The 20056-nt window shown below is 52.3% G+C and overlaps 1 protein-coding gene across 2 annotated transcripts; it reads left to right on the top strand.

The window, feature by feature from the left end:
* The first annotated feature begins 456 nt into the window (after positions 1 to 456).
* MAP3K12 (mitogen-activated protein kinase kinase kinase 12) lies at positions 457 to 19707 on the top strand. 2 transcript variants are annotated; one of them, XM_010349881.3, is made up of 15 exons: positions 458 to 749; positions 12986 to 13157; positions 13257 to 13465; positions 13792 to 13975; positions 14166 to 14357; positions 14614 to 14772; positions 14923 to 15081; positions 15870 to 15978; positions 16227 to 16336; positions 16493 to 16609; positions 16730 to 16867; positions 17317 to 17941; positions 18130 to 18200; positions 18289 to 18562; positions 18921 to 19707. In XM_010349881.3, exons 2-15 carry the CDS (start codon positions 13021 to 13023, stop codon positions 19017 to 19019), a joined length of 2583 nt encoding a protein of 860 aa, XP_010348183.1. In that variant the 5' UTR covers positions 458 to 749; positions 12986 to 13020; the 3' UTR covers positions 19020 to 19707. The 2 variants fall into 2 exon arrangements, with proteins under 2 accessions (XP_003939284.1, XP_010348183.1); XM_003939235.4 differs by having other exon boundaries at positions 457 to 749; positions 12986 to 13465.
* The last annotated feature ends 349 nt before the right edge of the window (positions 19708 to 20056 follow it).

Here is a 20056-nt window from a genome sequence, read left to right as displayed (position 1 = left end):
TGAGTCTTCCGAGAACCGGTCAAGAAAGAGATGTCTTCTTACTCTGAGCCGGGGTTGTGTTGGAGATTCAGAGGAATTTTGGAATGATAATGAGGGGTCATCCAGGAACAGTGGAGGAGGATGGGGCCTAGAGCTGAGTGAATTCCAAGTGGGTGAAATTGGAGTGAGCGGTGACAATCAAGGGAAGGAGAGCTGGCAAGATCGGTATGATAGGGGGAGCAATGCCAGGGTGCTAGGGATCCCATGTGAGGGGCTGCTCTCTCCGGTGTAGAAAGGAGTCTATAGGACGGGTCATAGAGGGTTCCTGAGGAATCAGCCTAAGGCCCGAGGTGGGACCTCCACTGGGCACCGCCAGCAGGGAGGCGCGGGGCCCAGGCGGGCCAGGGACGAGCCTGGAGCGCGCCGGATGGCAACAGCGGGCTCCTTTAAGAGGCCGGCGGCTCCATCGCAGCATCCCCCGCTCAGGGCGTGTCCGTCCCGGGGGGCCAGGGGCGGGGGCCCTGGAAGGAGCGGGAGTTCAAGCCGAGCTGGGACGAGGCTAGGGGTCGGGGGGTGGGGGCAGAAAGCTGGGGCTGACACCCGTGCATCCGGACTCCGCACGAGCATCGCCTGTGACAGCGCCCCGGGTCCGGTGGAGGGCAGCGGGGGGAGGAGGGAAGGAGGAGGAGAAGGAGGAGGAGGCGGGAGCAGCATCCGGAGCTGAGCTGCAGCAGCGCCGCCTTTTGTGCTGCGGCCGCGGAGCCCCCGAGGTGAGAGCCTGGCCGAGTTGTGGGGGGGTGGGGGGCAGGGATGGGTCCGGGTCCTGGGATCCGGGCGTGGAGGGAGGGTCGGGATGCAGATGTGGCCTGGTGCGGGGTGGTGGCGTGGGGATGCTGAAGCTGTGTAGATGGAGGGACTGGGGACCTGGACCCGACGCCTGTGGGGCTGGGAAGGAAGGGAATGGAACCGAGGGATGCCGCGGCCCAGATTGGAGACGATGGGCCTCCAGAGCTGGAAAGGACCGTATTGGGGTGGTGTGGAGGGTGACTGGGGGACAGACGTAAAGGACAGAGGGCAAGAGAACATCTCCTCCCACTCATCCTCAGGAAGGGAGAGAGGGAAGGAGGAGGGAGAGTTTTGGCCCCCTCCAGGGAAGGAAAGGAAGGGCAAGGACTGATGTACCCACCATCTCCCTCCACACACACACTTAGCAGGCTGGACCTCAAGATTAGTCAGAGAGCACCTGTTCCTGGATGCCCAGGCGCTAATCCCCCTCCTCTTCCAGCTGTGATCCTCTTAATCCCCTCCAGCTGTGGCATTCACCTCCATCCAGCTGTTGCATCCTCCCCTCCCCCATTCACGTGTGGGTTTCCCCCTCCTCTTTATCTCCATCCCCTCTGGCTCCCCTAACCCATCTCCCCCAGTCAAGCCCTCCAAAAACCTCCTCCCTTTCCCACAAACACTCCTCAAACTCATTGGCTTAAAAACAAGCAAGAGTTGAGACTTGCTGGTAACCAAGGCCTTGACTAACAGGAGGGAAGAGTCAAGGCTCTGTAGACAGTGGGAAGAAATAGTGAGAAGTCCCTTAGAGTTAAGGGAGGAGTCCTACCTTGTAGATGCCTCATGTGCTGGCTTTTTCAGAGGAGCGTAGGTGAGTGGCCTCCAATCAGGAGGGAACGCACATGAGGTCTCCTCACCCCACCCAGAGTCATCTCAAGCCACAGTCAGTGCATCCCTCTAAACATTTCCCTTACAGTTCTCGGGGTGGACTCCATTGTTCTAGGAGCTCTGAGTTTCAGCCAGAGGGTCCTACCAAGTTAAAGCTAGCAGAAAGGATTTAGGAAGGAAAGGACTCAAGTGCCCCCTGAGCCTTCCTGTTCACACTGAAGTTTCTCTGAGCTTTAGGGCCCCGCTCCCTCCTATCTCACACAGGTGAAAAAAAAAAAAAAAAAAAAAAAAAAAAAAAAAAAAAGTGCGTCCCCTTAAGCATACCCTTCATCCGCTCACTTCCATTGTCAACTGAGGTAATTTTGGGAAAACTCCACCTCTCAACATAGAGACACCAACTAAATGTCCATCCCTAATGAAACCCAGTTATGGACCGAGGAGGCAAGAAGTTAGACGTGGCTCAGGATTTCCTAGGTTTCCTTACGTAGGAAACCTAGGAAAGAAACCCTTTTAAAAACCAATTGCCGTTCCCCAGGCCTTCCCCCGGTGGTGACAATGTGGTAAGATCCGGCTTTGCTAGGAAGAGGACCCTCGGTTCTACCACTCATGGTCCAGGCTATAATCATGCACAGTCTTCCCCCTCCCCTGCCTGAATCTGGATATAAAGAAGGAATTAGAGAATCAGCCCCGTAAGAAGTCCTTACTAGGGTGGGCTGGAGATCACCCCTATATTCAGGTCCTCAGCTGTGTACCAGTCAAGCCCTGGGACCCCCAGCTGCCATGCTTCTTCCAGGGAGGTGAAAATGTCTGCCCCTTCACACCCACCACTCACCCATTCACTCGCACTGTTGACTGAGGTGATGCTGGGAAGAAGGAGGATACTGTTGAGATGATGCTAGCAGGAAACAGAGGGGCTTCCTGAGGGCCTGGCCACACAGACTAGTCTGTCCGGTTCATTGGCTCCCAGAAGGACTGGGGTCCTGTGTGTGTTGGGGGAAGGTGAAGAGACTGCGCCAGTGACCAGACTCCAGAAGAGGCTAAAGATCCTTCAGGATAGAGCCCTTGCCCTTTGGTTTCTTCATTCTTTGGTCTTTTTTTCCCTCTTGTTTCTCCACCTCCCCTTTCCACCTGTACCCTCTCTACTGGCACGTGCTTTGAGAAAGAGAACAAGGGAAAGAAAGGAAGGGAATCACATTCATAAAAGACTAACTGTGTGTTAGGTACTTTCCGTATGTCTAATGCTTATAGAGAGCTTCCTGTGTGCCAGGTCCCGGGCCAAGAACTTTATTTTGATTGTCTTAATGATGACCTTAACAAGACCGAGTGAGATAGTGTTATTGTCATCTCTGACGGAGGAGGAAACTGAAACTTAAGTAATTTGTTCCAAGTAAAAAAGTTAATATGTGGCAAGAGGTAGGATTTGAACCCAGGTCTGTGTCACCCAGAACCACCTATGTTCTTTTTTTTTTTTTGAGACAGAGTTTCGCTCTTGTTACCCGGGCTGGAGTGCAATGGCGCGATCTCGGCTCACCGCAACCTCCGCCTCCTGGGTTCAGGCAATTCTCCTGCCTCAGCCTCCTGAGTAGCTGGGATTACAGGCACGCGCCACCATGCCCAGCTAATTTTTTTTGTATTTTTAGTAGAGACGGGGTTTCACTATGTTGACCGGGATGGTTTTGATCTCTCGACCTCGTGATCCACCCGCCTCGGCCTCCCAAAGTGCTGGGATTACAGGCTTGAGCCACCGCGCCCGTCCTTTTTTTTTTTTTTAAGATGGAGCTTCACCATGTTGGTCAGGCTGGTCTTGAACTCCTGACCTCAGGTGATCCACCTGCCTTGACCTCCAAAGTGCTTGGATTACAGGCGTGAGCCACCTTGCCCGGCCAGAACCTGTGTTCTTACCACCACATTAGATACTGCATTGGCGCCGGGCGCGGTGGCTCAAGCCTGTAATCCCAGCACTTTGGGAGGCTGAGGCGGGTGGATCACGAGGTCGAGAGATCGAGACCATCCTGGTCAACATGGTGAAACCCCGTCTCTACTAAAAATACAAAAATTAGCTGGGCATGGTGGTGCACGCCTGTAGTCCCAGCTACTCAGGAGGCTGAGGTAGGAGAATTGCTTGAACCCAGGAGACGGAGGTTGCGGTGAGCCGAGATCGCGCCATTGCACTCCAGCCTGGGTAACGAGCGAAACTCTGTCTCAAAAAAAAAAAAAAATTAGATACTGCATTGGCACTGTGTGACATAGGTATCACTGTCCCCATTTAGCAATGAAGAAACTGAGGTTTGTTAAGAAGTCTCAGGCCAGGTCACCCAACTGGCCAGGAGCAGAGACAAGTCCTCAGCAAGCCACTCTGATTTTGAGGCCCGTGTTCTCTCCTCACCACCTACCCTCTCCCTACAGCACAACTGTCCTAATAAGCTAAGTGACAGGAATGCACGAGCAGTCCATCAATCTTATTTTCTTTTACACTTTAAATTTTATATCTTACATTAGAAGCAATTAAAAGTTGTTACTGAAATACTAAGAATATAGGTAAACCTAAAGGAGAAAATTAAAACACCCATCATTCCACCTAACTAGAAACTGTTGTTATACTTTGATATTTACTCTTCCAGATTTTCATTTTATTTATTTATTTATTTTGAGATGGAGTTTTGCTCTTGTTGCCCAGGCTGGAGTACAGTGGCACAATCTTGGCTCACTACAACCTCCACCTTCCAGTTTCAAGTGATTCTCCTGCCTCAGCCTCCTGAGTAGCTGGGACTACAGGTGTGCGCCACCACCACGCCCGGCTAATTTTTGTATTTATAGTAGAGATGGAATTTTACCATGTTGTCTAGGCTGGTCTCAAAATCTTGAGCTGCCCACCTTGGCCTCCTAAAGTGCTGGGATTACAGGCATGAGCCACCACGCTCAGCCCCAGATTTTTTAAAATGCCCATCCAGCTGAGGAACTATTTGTTAACATCCGCTGAACTTTTTCCAGGTCCATCTGAGGTCCTAGGTAGGAGGGATTTCTGTGATCCATCCTGCCCTGCTCTTGCCCTTCCCTTCCCTGAGGCCTCTGTGGGTAAGGCTGAGGGGTGATCCAGGGCCACATGATCAAAGGGAAGATCTGAGCAGTGTAGCTGCTTAAGAGAGCAGATTCCAGAGATAACTGGCCAGGGAGTGAGGACGGGGTGCAGAAAAGCAGGCCTTCCTGCTTAGTCCAGAAGAGACAGAATGGCAGGATTTACAGAGGAGGGACTGGTGATCTGGTAGAGGAATGACCAGGGACTCCAGCACAATCGCGAGCACTGTGACCTGGTTCTACTGGAACCTGAAATCGCCATTTGTTCTGGGAAAGCAGAAGGTTGGAGACCAAGCCTCCCTTTTTCTGGTCAGACAGAAGAGACAGCCTCTCCAGGATCCACAAGGAAAGACCTGATGTCCAGCTAAACAGGAAGACAAAGCAAGAAGCCTGCTCCCTGCTCCCCTTCTACCGTCTTACTTAACCCTCACCATCCCAGAAGGGAGGGTTGGGCACCAGAGATTACATTCCTTAAACTAATTAGTGGCAGAACTGGGATTCTAGCTCTGATCTCTCCAAATCTGAAGCTGATTCTTTTTTTGTCTTTTTGTTTTGTTTTGTTTCGTTTTCCCTTTTTGTGGAGAATGGGGTCTCGCTATATTGCCCAGGCAAGTCTCAAACTCCTGGGCTCGCTCAAGCTATCCTCCTATCTCTGCCTCCCTAAGAGTTGGGAATACAGGCGTGAGCCACAGCCACAGCGCCCAGCTGCTGATTCTTTTGTGCTAAACAGTACTGTCCCTCACTTCCCTGAACCCCTTCACCATCCACCCTACTGGAAGAAGTATGGCAGCTAGGGGTTTCAGGGCTTGACTGGTATAGGGCTGAGGACCTGAATTTAGGGGTGATCTTGTTTTCACCCAAGTTCTCAGGGGAACCTCTCATGAGGGCACTAAGAAAAGCTGCAGTTCTTTTCTTTTCTTTTTTTAATTTTATTTTTTTATTTTTATTGTTTATAAAAGACAGGGTTTCACCATGTTGGTCAGGCTGGTCTTGAACTCCCGACTTCAGGTGATCCACCCGCCTTGGCCTCCAAAGCGCTTGGATTACAGGCGTGAGCCACCACACCCGGCCATGCTACAGTTCTTTTCACCTTGGGACCTGGGGCCAGGACCATGGATCCTGTCAAAAAGGAAAATAAAAACAAGCTGCAGGGCAAGGTACAGTGGCTCACACCTGGGAGACCTAGGCTGCTGGATCATTTGAGCCCAGGAGTTTCTTTCTTTTTTTTTTTTTGAGACGGAGTTTCGCTCTTGTTACCCAGGCTGGAGTGCAATGGCGCGATCTCGGCTCACCGCAACCTCCGCCTCCTGGGTTCAGGCAATTCTCCTGCCTCAGCCTCCTGAGTAGCTGGGACTACAGGCACGCGCCACCATGCCCAGATAATTTTTTGTATTTTTGGTAGAGACGGGATTTCACCATGTTGACCAGCATGGTCTCGATCTTTTGACCTCGTGATCCACCCGCCTCGGCCTCCCAAAGTGCTGGGATTACAGGCGTGAGCCACCGCGCACGGCCCTGAGCCCAGGAGTTTAAAACCAGCCTGGTCAACAGAGCGAGACATGGTTTCCACAATTTTTATTTTTAAATTGAGCCTGGTATGGTGGTGAGTGCCTGTAGTCCCAGCTACTCAGGAGGCTGAAGGGCGAGGATCACTTGAGCCCAGGAGGTTGAGGCTGCAGGCAGTGAGCCGTGATCGTGCCACTGCACTCCAGCCTCAGCAACAAAGCAAGACCCTGTTTCAAAAACAATACAAGCTGAAACCAAGGGGACAGGAGGCATGGCCACAAATGGTCAGAGTCCTTTATCCTCTTAGGGTCTCAAAGCTTGCAGAGGTGGAACTATGACTCCAAAGTCTTGGGTCTCCTTTCCCTTTGAAGACTCCCCTCCCTACCTCCACTCACGAGAGAAAGGGAATCGTCCTTTTCCTGAGTGAAAAATGAGGTCTCAGCCAATGGAGAGCACTCAATGTGGGAGCCCAAGATTAAGGCAGGTGGCCTAGCCTCTGCACTGAGCCCCTAAGACCACCAAACAGCTTGGCATTGACATTCTGCTGTTAGACAAGAAGGAGGTAGAGAGAATTCAGAGAGTTTACCTGCTACAGGCTTCCAAAATCTCAGACCAGAAAACCTACAACGTGGGATAGATGGGGGTGATTTCCTACCCCACTCTACCCTATTGCCGGCTTATGGAGCACTTTGGAACCACCAGCAAAGCACTGAATTAGGGCCTCTTGGGTGGCCAAAGAGCCTCCTCCCCTGGCAGATGTGTGGCTTAGAGAGCATTCTGTCCCCTCACCCAACGTGAGGCAGAAGCACCATCAACACTTGGTAGATGTGGTTGACAGAGTCAGTGACACAGAGACCCACCCTCCTGTCACATTGCTGCCCTTCCCCCAGGTTCTGCATAATTGATAACGGAGAGACAGCTCCCCTCCCCCAGGGTGACTGAACATCTGGGCCAGGGACTCCCAGCCATCCTAGACGCCCCTCCAAAGCCCTGGCGCCAAGGCCCAGCCAGGGGGCAGTGGGACACAGCCGGCAGGTCAGGAATAAAGGAAACAGAAAATGTGTGTGTGTGTGTGTGTGTGTAGAGGAATCTCCAGGTCCTCTATAAACTATAGCTCCCAGGGGCAGCAGTTTTCCTCCACTCCAGGTCAATCTGGAAGAGCTGTCATTAGCCTGAGATCTTTCCCTTGGTCCCGTCTCCTACTTCTTCAGCTATCCCCACGACCCTAAAAGACAGACAGGTGAAATGGCTTCTCTCCTCTCCCCAGCTGCTGGCCCTGGATACCAGAAGGGCCTCTGGGGAAGTCTGGTGAACTGGAGGGAGGCTCGGCTGGCTGCAAGTGTCTCTGAGCATGTCCCCCTTTCTATGACTAAACCACCTAGTCGTCAAACAACCAGATGACGGCTGAAAAATTCCTTTAAAAAGCCAGGTGTTGTGCCTACTCAAAGCTCAGCTTCTAGATAGCAAAGGAGGTGGATGCTCCCCGTGTTTCTCACTCCCCTTTCATCTCCATTTTCTCAGGGTCCTCCTCTGCTTTTCCAAACAGCTTTTCAAGCCATCCTTCTCGGGGTTGGCTCCGCTTCACGCTGTTCCGGTGTCTGTATGCGTCTCGGCTCCTTCCTCCTTCCCTAGCTGTGCCTTTCGCCTTTTCTGTGCCCTGTCTCCCTTTCTCTCATTTCCTGCTTTACATCCCTGTGGCACTGCACCCCCAATGCCAACCCCACAAGTTCCCTACTGCCAACACCCGACGCCTCAGCCGAAGATCTCTCTGCCTGCGGGGGCAGGGGAAGGTACGGGAAGGAAGGGAACACAGATGGGGCAGACCGCTGGGTGGGGGTCCGCACCTACAATTCCCGCAACCAGCCACCAAGGCCAGCCCAGGTCAGGGGCGGGGCCCAGGCGCAGCCCCGCCCCCGCGTCGCGCTCACGTGACCCTGGGCTAATCTTGTCTTGGTGACTTCACGCGCCGCCTCGGGCCCAGTCGTCATGGTTACGCCGCAGCGCCCAGCGCTTCCCCTAGCTGGCCGTGTTCCCTCCCCTTCCCTACCCGGACCACCCCCTTCCGCCGCCCCGGCCCTCGCCCCAGCCACGTGCCACGTGACGGCCGGGAAGGAGGTCGGAATGGGGGAGGGGGCGCTGTGGCCGTAACCCCTTCCTCTCCACTTGGAGCGGCTCTGACTTCGGCCTTCCATTGCTGGTGGGCAAGCAGTCCAGGGGACGGCCCTGGCTCCTCCCCGAGCGCGCCACTACTGCCATCCCTCCCTCCTAGCCTGCCAGGCGAGAGCGTCCCAGAGTCCTGGGCCTTGGTTCTGGGTGGTCCAGAAGCGAAGCCCCGGCCTGCGGCGGAGTGGGAGGTGGTGGGGGGCAGGCAAACTCCCTTGGGTCCTCCAGACGAAATTCTCCCTTATGTTGGTACTTTACTTGGTCTGTGTTTGTAATTTGCATTGCAATCTACACCTTGCCTCGTGAAGTCACAAATACCGCGTGGAATGTGTTGAGGATTTGGAAGCTGAACTTCACTGTGATGTGTGCTTTCTGGGCCTAAGTTCTCTCAAGAATATAATGGGACCGGTAGTATTTCCTTCACCTGGTTCTTCTGAGGATTCAGGGAGCTAATGTATGTGCGCGCGTAGAGAGTGTGCGGTGCTTAAGGCGATCCTCAGGGTGGGTAGAGCCCTGGTTCCACCTTACCGAGCACCTTCTGCACGTCAGGTGCTGTTGCAAGCCATGGTTCCCTTGTGATGCAAAGTGGTCACTGTAAAGGCTGTACAGGCTCCAGTATAATGGAAGCCATGATGGAGAAAGCATAGCCGCGCTGTGCCAGCCTAGAAGGCGCATTAACCTAGAGCGGATCAGGAAAGAAGGACGTGCAGGATAAAGTGAGACCAGGATAAAGAGATGAGAAGCACCTTCCAGGCTGCGGGTGAAGCTTGAGCCTTTATTTATTTTTTTTAGACACAGCCTTGCTGTCACCCAGGCTAAAATGCACTGTACAATCTCAGCTCACAACCTCCACATCCCGGGCGCAAGCGATTCTCACATCTTAGCCTCCCAAGTAGGTGGGACCATAGGTATGCGCCACCACACCTGGATAATTTTTTGTATTTTTAGCGGAGGCAGGCTCTCCCCATGTTGCCCAGGCTGGTCTCAAACTCCCGAGCTCAAACAATACGCCCACCTCGGCCTCCCAAAGTGATGGGATTACAGACATGAGCCACCGCGCCCCACCGAGCGTGAGCTTCTTAATAGCTATGGCACTATGGGCAGGTTAATACCTCTATGCCTTAGTCTGTAAAACGGGCTAATAACGCCCACCTTATAGTTTAGAGGATTAAATATGCAAAGTGCTAATGCACCTATAACACAAGCTAACATATTTAATAAACCTTTCTCTTTTTTTTTGTTTTTGAGACGGAGTCTTGCTCTGTCGCCCAGGCTAGAGTGCAGTGGAAGCTCACTGAAACTTCCGCCTCCCGGGTTCAAGCGATTCTTCTGGTGTTGGTGGGGGCAGTTGTTTTTTGAGACAGGGTCTCGCTCTGTCGCCCAGGCTGCAGTGCAGTGGTGCAGTCACTACTAACTGCAGCTTCAGCCTCCCATGCTCCAGCTATCCTCCCACCTCAGCCTCCTGAGTAGCTGGGACTAAAGGCCCACATCACCATAATTGGCTAATTTTTGTATTTTTTGTAGAGAATGGTTTTCCCCATGTTGCCCAGGCTGGTCTGAAACTTCCGGGCTTCAGTGATCTACCTCCCTTGGCCCCCCAAAGTGCTGGGATTAAAGGTGTGAGCCGCCAGGCGTGGTGGCTCAAGCCTGTAATCCCAGCACTTTGGGAGGCCGAGACAGGTGGATCACAAGGTCAAGAGATCGAGACCATCCTGGTCAACATGGTGAAACCCCATCTCTACTAAAAATACAAAAAATTAGCTGGGCGTGGTGGTGCGTGCCTGTAATCCCAGCTACTCAGGAGGCTGAGGCAGGAGAATTGCCTGAACCCAGGAGGCGGAGGTTGCGGTGAGCCGAGATCGCGCCATTGCACTCCAGTCTGGGTAACGAGAGCGAAACTCAGTCTCAAAAAAAAAAAAAAAAAAAAGGTGTGAGCCACCATGCCAGGCCCATTTTTTGTTGTTTTTTATTTATTTTATTTGAGACGGAGTTTCACTCTTGTTACCCAGGCTGGAGTGCAATGGTGCGATCTCGGCTCATCACAACCTCCGCCTCCCGGGTTCAGGCAATTCTCCTGCCTCAGCCTCCTGAGTAGCTGGGATTACAGGCACACGCCACCATGCCCAGCTAATTTTTTTTGTATTTTTAGTAGAGACGGGGTTTCACTATGTTGACCGGGATGGTCTCGATCTCTTGACCTCGTGATCCACCCATCTCGGCCTCCCAAAGTGCTGGCATTACAGGCTTGAGCCACCACGCCCGGCCCTGTTTTATTATTTTTAAGACAGTCTCATCTGTCACCCAAGCTGGAGTACAGTGGTGCAATCTCAGCTTACTGCAACCTCTGCCTCCCAGGTTCAAGTGATTCTCCTACCTCTGTCTCCCGAGTAGCTGGGACTACAGGTTCATGCCACCATGCCAGGATAATTTTTTTTGTTGTTATTTTTAGTAGAGATGGGGTTTCACCATGTTGGCCAGTCTGGTCTCGAACTCCTGACCTCAGGTTATCCCCTCACCTCAGCCTCCCAAAGTGTTGGGATTACAGGCGTGAGCCACCGCAGCTGGCCCCCAATCTGTTTTAGAAAGATCCTTCTGCAGGTGCTGGGTGGAGAACTGGTGGTAAGGAGGGCACTTGGAGACCAATCTTCCCGGGCCAGGTGAGGAAAGCTAATGGGGCTTGAACTAAGGCAGTAACACTGGGACTAAAATATAGCAGGCATTGGGTCAGAGCTTTACAAATGTGCCAGCTGTAAGAATCACCTAGGGTGCTTATTAAATATGCATATTCCAGGCCTACTGCCCTCACCCCCCAGGAAAAAGTCTTCAACGGAAAGGCCTGGAAATTAAGTATTGTAAGAACTATCAGAGTTTCCCTAGCCACCTTGTATGCCTGTGTAATTATCTACTGAACCCTTCTGCATGTGGAGATTCCTGCCACCCCTCCCACATTGTAATTCAGAATGTATGGCAGTTATTTCCAGACTAAAGCAGGGGCTCATGGAAGGACCCTACTTAGCTATGAGGAACAATTAGAGGGATGTTTTTTCTGGGGAATCTTCAAATCTCAGGATTTGGTAACCGACAAGTATGGAGTGACTGGGAGACCAGGATGGCTCCTGGTGTCAAGTTCTGGACAAGTCTGGTGGATGAAGGGTTTGCTGTGCCCGAGTGACAGCCAGTTTATTCCTTTGTATAGCTGGAAAAACAGGCTCAACTACAGCCTGCCTGAGGTCACACAGCCATTAAGTGGCAGAATCAAGTCCAGAATCCAGGTTTTGTTTGGTTTTTTTTGGTTTGTTTTTGAGACGGAGTCTTGCTCTGTTGTCCAGGCTGGAGTGCAGTGGCTCACTGCAACCTCCGCCTCCTGGGCTCAAGCAATCCTCGCACCTCAACCTCCAGAGGAGCTGGGACACCACAGTCACACATCACCATACCCGGCTAATTTTTTTTTTTTTTTTCAACTTTTGGTAGAGACAGGGTTTTGCTGTGTTGCCCAAGTTGGTCTCAAACTCCTGAGCTCAAGTCATCCACCTGCCTCAGACTCCCAAAGTGCAGAGATATAGGCATGAGCCAACACACCGTGACAGATTTGGGTTATTTAATGGTTGCTTTTTAAATAGCACCCAGCTGTGAACTGGGACAAATCTCCATTGCCTGAAAAGCTAGGTCATGGTTTGGGGAACAGGGGATGGGGCAATGGAGAAAAGAGGAAACAAGACCTTGTTTGACCCCTGCGAGTGCCACTGGAGTGAAGGCAGGGCAGAGGAGGATGAAGCAGTGGCCTTCTCTGACAAGTGTCTGCATCCCCATTGGCTGTTTCTGCCTTTTTCCCCACCTGTGTGGGGGCCAGGGCGGGGGTGGGGTGGGGGGGGGACGACGACATGGAACTCTGTGGTTACAACCTTCATTTACCCTGGGGAGGCCCAGGAATGGGTCTTAGAATGAGGCTCTCACCTGAGTTGAGTGCTCCTGAGAGGGCCTCAGTAGTACTGTATGTTAGTACCTGGGCAGGCAGCCTGGTGCATCATCTGTATGTGGGCAGCTCAAGAATGCTGTCTGAGGGTGCCTGAACAGGTCTACCAGCATTGTGTGTGCTTCAAGGTGAGGGAGGTCTAGGTGTTACCACTGTGTACCTCAGGTTGACCCTGAGGTAAAGGTGTAAATGTGAGACCCTCGTGTTGTGTATGCCTGAGTCTCAGATGAAAAAAAAAAAGTGCTGCAGCAATCAATTAGTCCTCTGACAGGGAGAGGAGGAACTCACCTATTACCATTACACTTGAATTTGAGACGTATTTTACCAGTGTGTACCCAGGTAGGGCTGTTACTTGTGTCTACCTGAGAATGATACGCAGGTACAATACCGGAATACCTGTTACTTGCCTTACTAACATGCCTGAGAGGAAGCCCAGGTGTATCAGATTTCCTAAGACGGGTCAAGGTGAAACTTGGAGGGGGAAGCATAACTGAGGGTGAGCCACAAGTATCACCTCCAGCAGGGCTACTGTGAGCCCAGCACTCCAATCTGTGCCTGAGGTAAGCTTCCTGAGCCGGCACACTGGGGCTTTAACAGCTCCTCCTTCCTTCATTCCCACAGGGCCCAGTGCTCACCATCATACCAGGGCAGAGGTGATGGCTTGCCTCCATGAGACCCGAACACCTTCTCCTTCCTTTGGGGGCTTTGTGTCTACCTTAAGCGAGGCATCCATGCGCAAGCTGGACCCAGACACTTCTGACTGCACTCCTGAGAAGGACCTGACGCCTACCCAGTGTGTACTTCGAGATGTGGTACCCCTTGGTGGGCAGGGTGGGGGAGGGCCCAGCCCCTCCCCAGGTGGAGAGCCGCCCCCTGAGCCTTTTGCCAACAGTGTCCTGCAGCTACATGAGCAGGATGCAGGGGGCCCAGGGGGAGCAGCTGGGTCACCTGAGAGTCGGGCATCCAGAGTTCGAGCTGACGAGGTACGGCTGCAGTGCCAGAGTGGCAGTGGCTTCCTTGAGGGCCTCTTTGGCTGTCTGCGCCCTGTCTGGACCATGATTGGCAAAGCCTACTCCACTGAGCACAAGCAGCAGCAGGAAGGTAGGTCACATCCTTGGGGGAGCCTCCTATTGTCCCGAGCCCAGTATCTGTTGGTTGGTTAGCTCCACTAGTCACCCAATGGTCCCTTCCCTCCCCATGCCCCAGCCCTAGTCTCTTAGCCATCCATCAGCCTCTAGCTTCCCAGCTTCTTTTTTAAGGCCACCCATTCGTTCCTGCCCCGTCCCCTCGAACCACCTTCTCCGCCTATTTTTGCTACCTTTCTGCCTCACCCTCGAGTCAATTCAGCCAACCCAATGCTATCCCCTGTTCCTGGCCTTGAGTGTGGCTCTTTCTGAGGCTTGTGGCACTGTGCCTCCTGCCCACAGACCTTTGGGAGGTCCCCTTTGAGGAAATCCTGGACCTGCAGTGGGTGGGCTCAGGGGCCCAGGGTGCTGTCTTCCTGGGGCGCTTCCACGGGGAGGAGGTGGCTGTGAAGAAGGTGCGAGACCTCAAAGAAACCGACATCAAGCACTTGCGAAAGCTGAAGCATCCCAACATCATCACCTTCAAGTGAGGTCCAAGGCAGGGGCTGGGTGTTGGGGATACTATGCTAAGGCCTGGTACCCTCCTGGGCAGTGGGACCTACCCCATCCTTCCCCGAGGAGACCCTTAGGCGGAATGGATGGGAATGGGGGTTCCAGGTATCAATCAGGTGAAGGTTGAGCCAGCTGAGGCCTTCATACCATTGTTTGGCTCCCAGGGGTGTGTGCACCCAGGCTCCCTGCTACTGCATCCTCATGGAGTTCTGCGCCCAGGGCCAGCTGTATGAGGTACTGCGGGCTGGCCGCCCTGTTACCCCCTCCTTACTGGTTGACTGGTCCATGGGCATCGCTGGTGGCATGAACTACCTGCACCTGCACAAGATTATCCACAGGGATCTCAAGTCACCCAAGTGAGTAAGCAAGCAGGGAGCAACAGATGGGCATGCAGGTGACCCACTCAAGTCAGTGTGGCCTTCTCCCCACTTCCAAACCATGTCCTAGGTCCATGTGGCCATCTCAGAAACCTCTTCCAAGTGACAGTCCCACCTCGGGAACGCTGTAGTGAGCCCCTTTGGGTGTCCCAAATGATTTAAAACTGAAAGTTCCTGCAGAGTTAGATAAAGTGTGTGGAGGGCGTGGACCCCAGCTGACTACACTCTTTACCAGCATGCTAATCACCTACGACGATGTGGTGAAGATCTCAGATTTTGGCACTTCCAAGGAGCTGAGTGACAAGAGCACCAAGATGTCCTTTGCAGGGACAGTAGCCTGGATGGCCCCTGAGGTGATCCGCAATGAGCCTGTGTCTGAGAAGGTCGACATCTGGTGAGGACTAGGCTGAAAACTGAGAAGAGTGGGTAGTAGCCAGCATGGGGATGGCTGGCAACTTAACAGGGCTTGAGCACAAGTGATGAGCCTGTAGCAACCAGGACCTCTGGAGGAAGCCCTTCCCAAGTGATGTCCCCTCATCCCTAGGTCCTTTGGTGTGGTGCTGTGGGAACTGCTGACTGGTGAGATCCCCTACAAAGACGTAGATTCCTCAGCCATCATCTGGGGTGTGGGAAGCAATAGTCTCCATCTGCCCGTGCCCTCCAGTTGCCCAGATGGTTTCAAGATCCTGCTTCGCCAGTGCTGGTAAGGATGGTCTGGGCTGGGATACTGGGCCTGGAGAAGTTGCGAAGCATGGCAGTACTGATGGACAGCCAATACCTAGAACCCTAAGTGGCCAAGCACAGAATCCTTAACAGGAAGGGTGTCAAGAGCTCCCAGATGTGGCTCCCCAAGTACTGAGGACTCAGGATGTGATTCAGGGCACTAGAATCTGGAACTAAGAGGGTTTGGACTTAACAACAAATGGGAGGGGTACATTTAATTCAGAGATTGACTTGCATCTGAATCAGGCGCATGTTACCTTCTGAGCTGAGTCATTGTGGGCAAGTGGTATCACTCTGAACCTGTTTCCTCATCTATAAAATAGTTAACAATATCTGCATTCCTGGGTTGCCATGAAGTACCAGAGAGTGCATACAAATACAAGGAAGCAGCAGCATAACCACTAGCATGGTTGGTTGAACCTCAGATAGACAACCATAGAACACAGAAGGAAAGGGCCCCAGAACCTCATTTGGAACCTAGACCCAGGATTTGAAGATTCCTTATCTGTCACTGAGCATTTCCCAAAGTAGTTCCTTCAATGGAGTTACTCAGAAAAGGCTTTTGACAGACAAGTTGGAAAATAACAGGGTTCACTAGGTTTTCTTACTGCAGGACTTTGATATGACATTCCCTAGAGACAGCTGACCATAAGTTCTTTTGTCCCAGAGTGCATTCTAGGATTGGATTCTCCAGGACACCCTTTGGGAAAGGATGCTCTAATTCCTACATGGTCCTCCCTCAAATTCTCCTCTCTCCATTCCTTTCAGGAACAGCAAACCTCGAAATCGCCCCTCATTCCGACAGATCCTGCTACATCTGGACATTGCCTCAGCTGATGTACTCTCCACACCCCAGGAGACTTACTTTAAGTCCCAGGTGTGCTGTGGGTAGGAAAATGAATACCTAACTCCCCTTCTTTGCAGAGATGATGCCTTTTGAGAGGGAGGCTGGGACTGAAGTCTCCCTCAATGGGTTGAGTGGGACTGAAGAGACTGGCTCTTAGAGGGCTGAGTCAATCCACTCCTTTTTGTTCCGGCACACGCATCTGACAGGTATAGGCAACCTGCAAAGCCTTCACTGGGTGAAGGGATGGCTCTCACTCTTCATCTGCTCTCCACCCCCAGGCAGAGTGGCGGGAAGAAGTAAAACTGCACTTCGAAAAGATTAAGTCAGAAGGGACCTGTCTGCACCGCCTAGAAGAGGAATTGGTGATGAGGAGGAGGGAGGAGCTCAGGTGAGGTGACTATACCAATAGCAAGGACTATGCCAGTCAGCTCCTACCCAACCCCAAGGCAGGTGGAAGGACTATAGACAGGAATTCTGAGACTGGCATCTATTATGGCACTAGGTGAACCCAGTTCACCTTGGGGAACCCTTCTGCCCATTGCAGACATGCCCTGGACATCAGGGAGCACTACGAAAGGAAGCTAGAGCGAGCCAACAACCTGTATATGGAACTTAATGCCCTCATGTTGCAGCTGGAACTCAAGGAAAGGGAGCTGCTCAGGTAACCCTACCTGTCCTTATGCACCAAACCCTGGAACTGTGCCTGCCTTAGAGGTCCTATGGAGACTGGGGTAGCCCTCCGTGGTCATTTGCCCAGCTGAGAAGGTGCCTGGATCTTTAGGCGAGAGCAAGCTTTAGAGCGGAGGTGCCCAGGCCTGCTGAAGCCACACCCTTCCCGGGGCCTCCTGCATGGAAACACAATGGAGAAGCTAATCAAGAAAAGGAATGTGCCACAGAAGCTGTCACCCCATAGCAAAAGGTGGGACACGAACACTGTGGTTCCAGCATGGCAAGAGGGATGCCAACGTGGCAGCGGTACTTAGCAGGGAGATGTGGGCTTTTCTGAGACGGGGTCTCACTGTCACCCAGACTGGAGTGCAATTGCACAATCTCAGCTCACAGCAACCTCCACCCGCCAGGTTAAAGTGAAGTCTCCCATCAGCCTTCCAAGTAGCTAGAACTACAAGGCCTGTGCCATCACACTCAGCTAATTTTTTTATTTTTAGTAGAGACAGGGTTTCAGTATGTTGGCCAAGCTGGTCTTGAACTCCTGACCTCATGATCCACCCACCTCGGGCTCCCAAAGTGTTGGGATTACAGGCATGAGGCACTGTACCTGGCCGGATATGTCTATTTTAGTGTCCAAAGTTAAGGAGTGCTTTGAGTAAATTCAGCAGTCTCAACCTTTTACTTTTCTTCTGCTTCCAGACCAGATATTCTCAAGACGGAGTCTTTGCTCCCTAAATTAGATGCAGCCCTAAGTGGGGTTGGGCTTCCTGGGTGTCCTAAGGGCCCCCCATCACCAGGACGGAGTCGCCGTGGCAAGACCCGTCACCGCAAGGCCAGCGCCAAGGGCAGCTGTGGGGATCTGCCTGGGCTTCGTGCAGCTGTGCCACCCCATGAACCTGGGGGTCCAGCAAGCCCAGGGGGCCTAGGAGGGGGACCCTCAGCCTGGGAGGCCTGCCCCCCTGCCCTCCGTGGGCTTCATCATGACCTCCTGCTCCGCAAAATGTCATCATCATCCCCAGACCTGCTGTCAGCAGCACTGGGATCCCGGGGCCGGGGAGCCACAGGGGGAGCTGGGGATCCTGGCTCACCACCCCCGGCCCGGGGTGACACCCCACCAAGTGAGGGCTCAGCCCCTGGCTCCACCAGCCCAGATTCACCTGGGGGAGCCAAAGGGGAGCCACCTCCACCAGTAGGGCCTGGTGAAGGTGTGGGGCTTCTGGGAACTGGAAGGGAAGGGACCTCGGGCCGGGGAGGAAGCCGGGCTGGGTCCCAGCACTTGACCCCAGCTGCACTGCTGTACAGGGCTGCCGTCACCCGAAGTCAGGTAAAGTATGGAAAGGCTCCTGAGCTCTTTCCCTTTTTCCTTATTCTCCCTGGGGTCCAAGTCTAAACCCCCAAATTATGCTCAATTGTAAGCCATTCCCTACTTCACCCTTTGTTAACTATGTTCCCTTCTGGATTCTTAGTGGCCTCTTTCCTCTTCTGACCACAGTCCTCCCATCTCTCCTGCAGAAACGTGGCATCTCATCAGAAGAGGAGGAGGGAGAGGTGGACAGTGAAGTAGAGCTGACATCAAGCCAGAGGTAAGTGATGAGTACAAGAAGTAATGGCATTCTTGTCTCCTGCAAAGGGCAGAACCAAGTTGTAATCCTTGCTCTCTCCAACATGTAGGTGGCCCCAGAGCCTGAACATGCGCCAGTCACTATCTACCTTCAGCTCAGAGAATCCATCAGATGGGGAGGAAGGCACAGCTAGTGAACCTTCCCCCAGTGGCACACCTGAAGTTGGCAGCACCAACACTGATGAGCGGCCAGATGACCGGTCTGATGACATGTGCTCCCAAGGCTCAGAAATCCCACTGGACCCACCTCCTTCAGAGGTTATCCCTGGCCCTGAACCCAGCTCCCTGCCCATTCCACACCAGGAACTTCTCAGAGGAAAGCAGGTGAGTGGTAGAACAGCAACAAGCAGATATTGAACTGGGAGAGCTGTAAGCAGATGCCTTAACAGCTTTTGGGAAGACAGATGCACAGGCCAGAAAGTACTGTAAAGAACAAATATCCATGTGGTGGAATTTCAGAAGCCTATAGCACAGAGCATCTATTGTGGTGCCTGACCAGTAGCTTGTATGTAGCTATAAATTGCAGCCAGGGAAGGATTCTACAAGTAGGAGTCTGACACCTTGGAGAATGGCCTGAGCAACTGAAACCTGGAAGGAATAAAATCAGTAAGCCACTGGCTATTAAAATGATCCCAGCAAAGAACCTTAAGGAATCTCACTGCATTTCTACTCTTCCTCACAGGGCCCTCCCAATTCTGAGGACTCAGACTGTGACAGCACTGAATTGGACAACTCCAACAGCATTGATGCCTTGCGGCCCCCAGCTTCCCTCCCTCCATGAAAGCCACTCATATTCCGTGTACATAGAGAAATATTTATATAAATTATATATATATATAAATATATATATATGCGCGCCACATAATCAACAGAAAGATGGGGCTGTCCCAGCCATTAAGTCAGGCTTGAGGGAGACTGATCCCCTGACCAATTCACCTGATAAACTCTAGGGACTCTGGCAGCTGTGGAAATGAATGAGGCATAGCTGTCTAGCTGTGCATAAGGGCAAACTGGCCCCTTCCTGCCCAACTCCATTCCTTACATTCAGCAAGCAACAAGGCAATAAAAGAGCCAGGCTTGTCTTTATACTCTTTATCCCCAAATACTGGGGAGAGGGGAAGGGTGGGAGGGGCAGGAGAGAAAACACTTAGACTGCACTTTTCTGTTTTCCGTTTACTCTGTTTACACATTTTGCACTTGGGAGGAGGGAGACCAAGGCTGGGTCCTCCCCTCTGAAATTTCTCAGGTGGCAATGTAACTCATTTTTTTGTCCCTCCATTTATCTTCTCTGCCCAAGCCCTTAGGGCCCAGGGGGAGGTTAGGAGACTGATAGCATGTGACGGCTCAGGCTGAAGAACTGGGATGCTGTTTAAGTCCCTGCTTTTATCCTGGTGCCTGATTGGGGTGGGAACTGTCATATTGTAACCCCTGTGAAAAACCTTGAAATATAACCACTCCATGCAGGCCCAGCTGTTGAGGGTTTTCTTGACGAATGAATGGGGTACCATACATGGTTAAGACAAAGCCTTGAGCTCAAGACTTTATCTGAGGTGTTTGGACAAGTTCTCCTGCCCCTCCACTTTTATGCATCTATTCTCACTAAATGAGTATAACGTAAAGCCCCAACTTTCTAAAATTATAGGAATAAATGATAGCAGGTATATCCTTCTAACTTGTTATGGAGGACTATAAATGAAGTTACTAAGAACAATAGACTGAAACTTTTAGTTTAAAATAAACAAGCCTGAACAAGAGGACCAACATTCCCAAGAAACTGGAACCCAGTCAGACACACACACAACCAACTGCTTCCTGTGT

The sequence above is a fragment of the Saimiri boliviensis genome, chromosome 7 (genome assembly GCF_048565385.1).
Source record: "Saimiri boliviensis isolate mSaiBol1 chromosome 7, mSaiBol1.pri, whole genome shotgun sequence".
Lineage (NCBI taxonomy): Eukaryota > Metazoa > Chordata > Mammalia > Primates > Cebidae > Saimiri > Saimiri boliviensis.
Note: the sequence above shows the minus strand (reverse complement) of the source record. Positions and strands in the feature narration are given on the sequence as shown.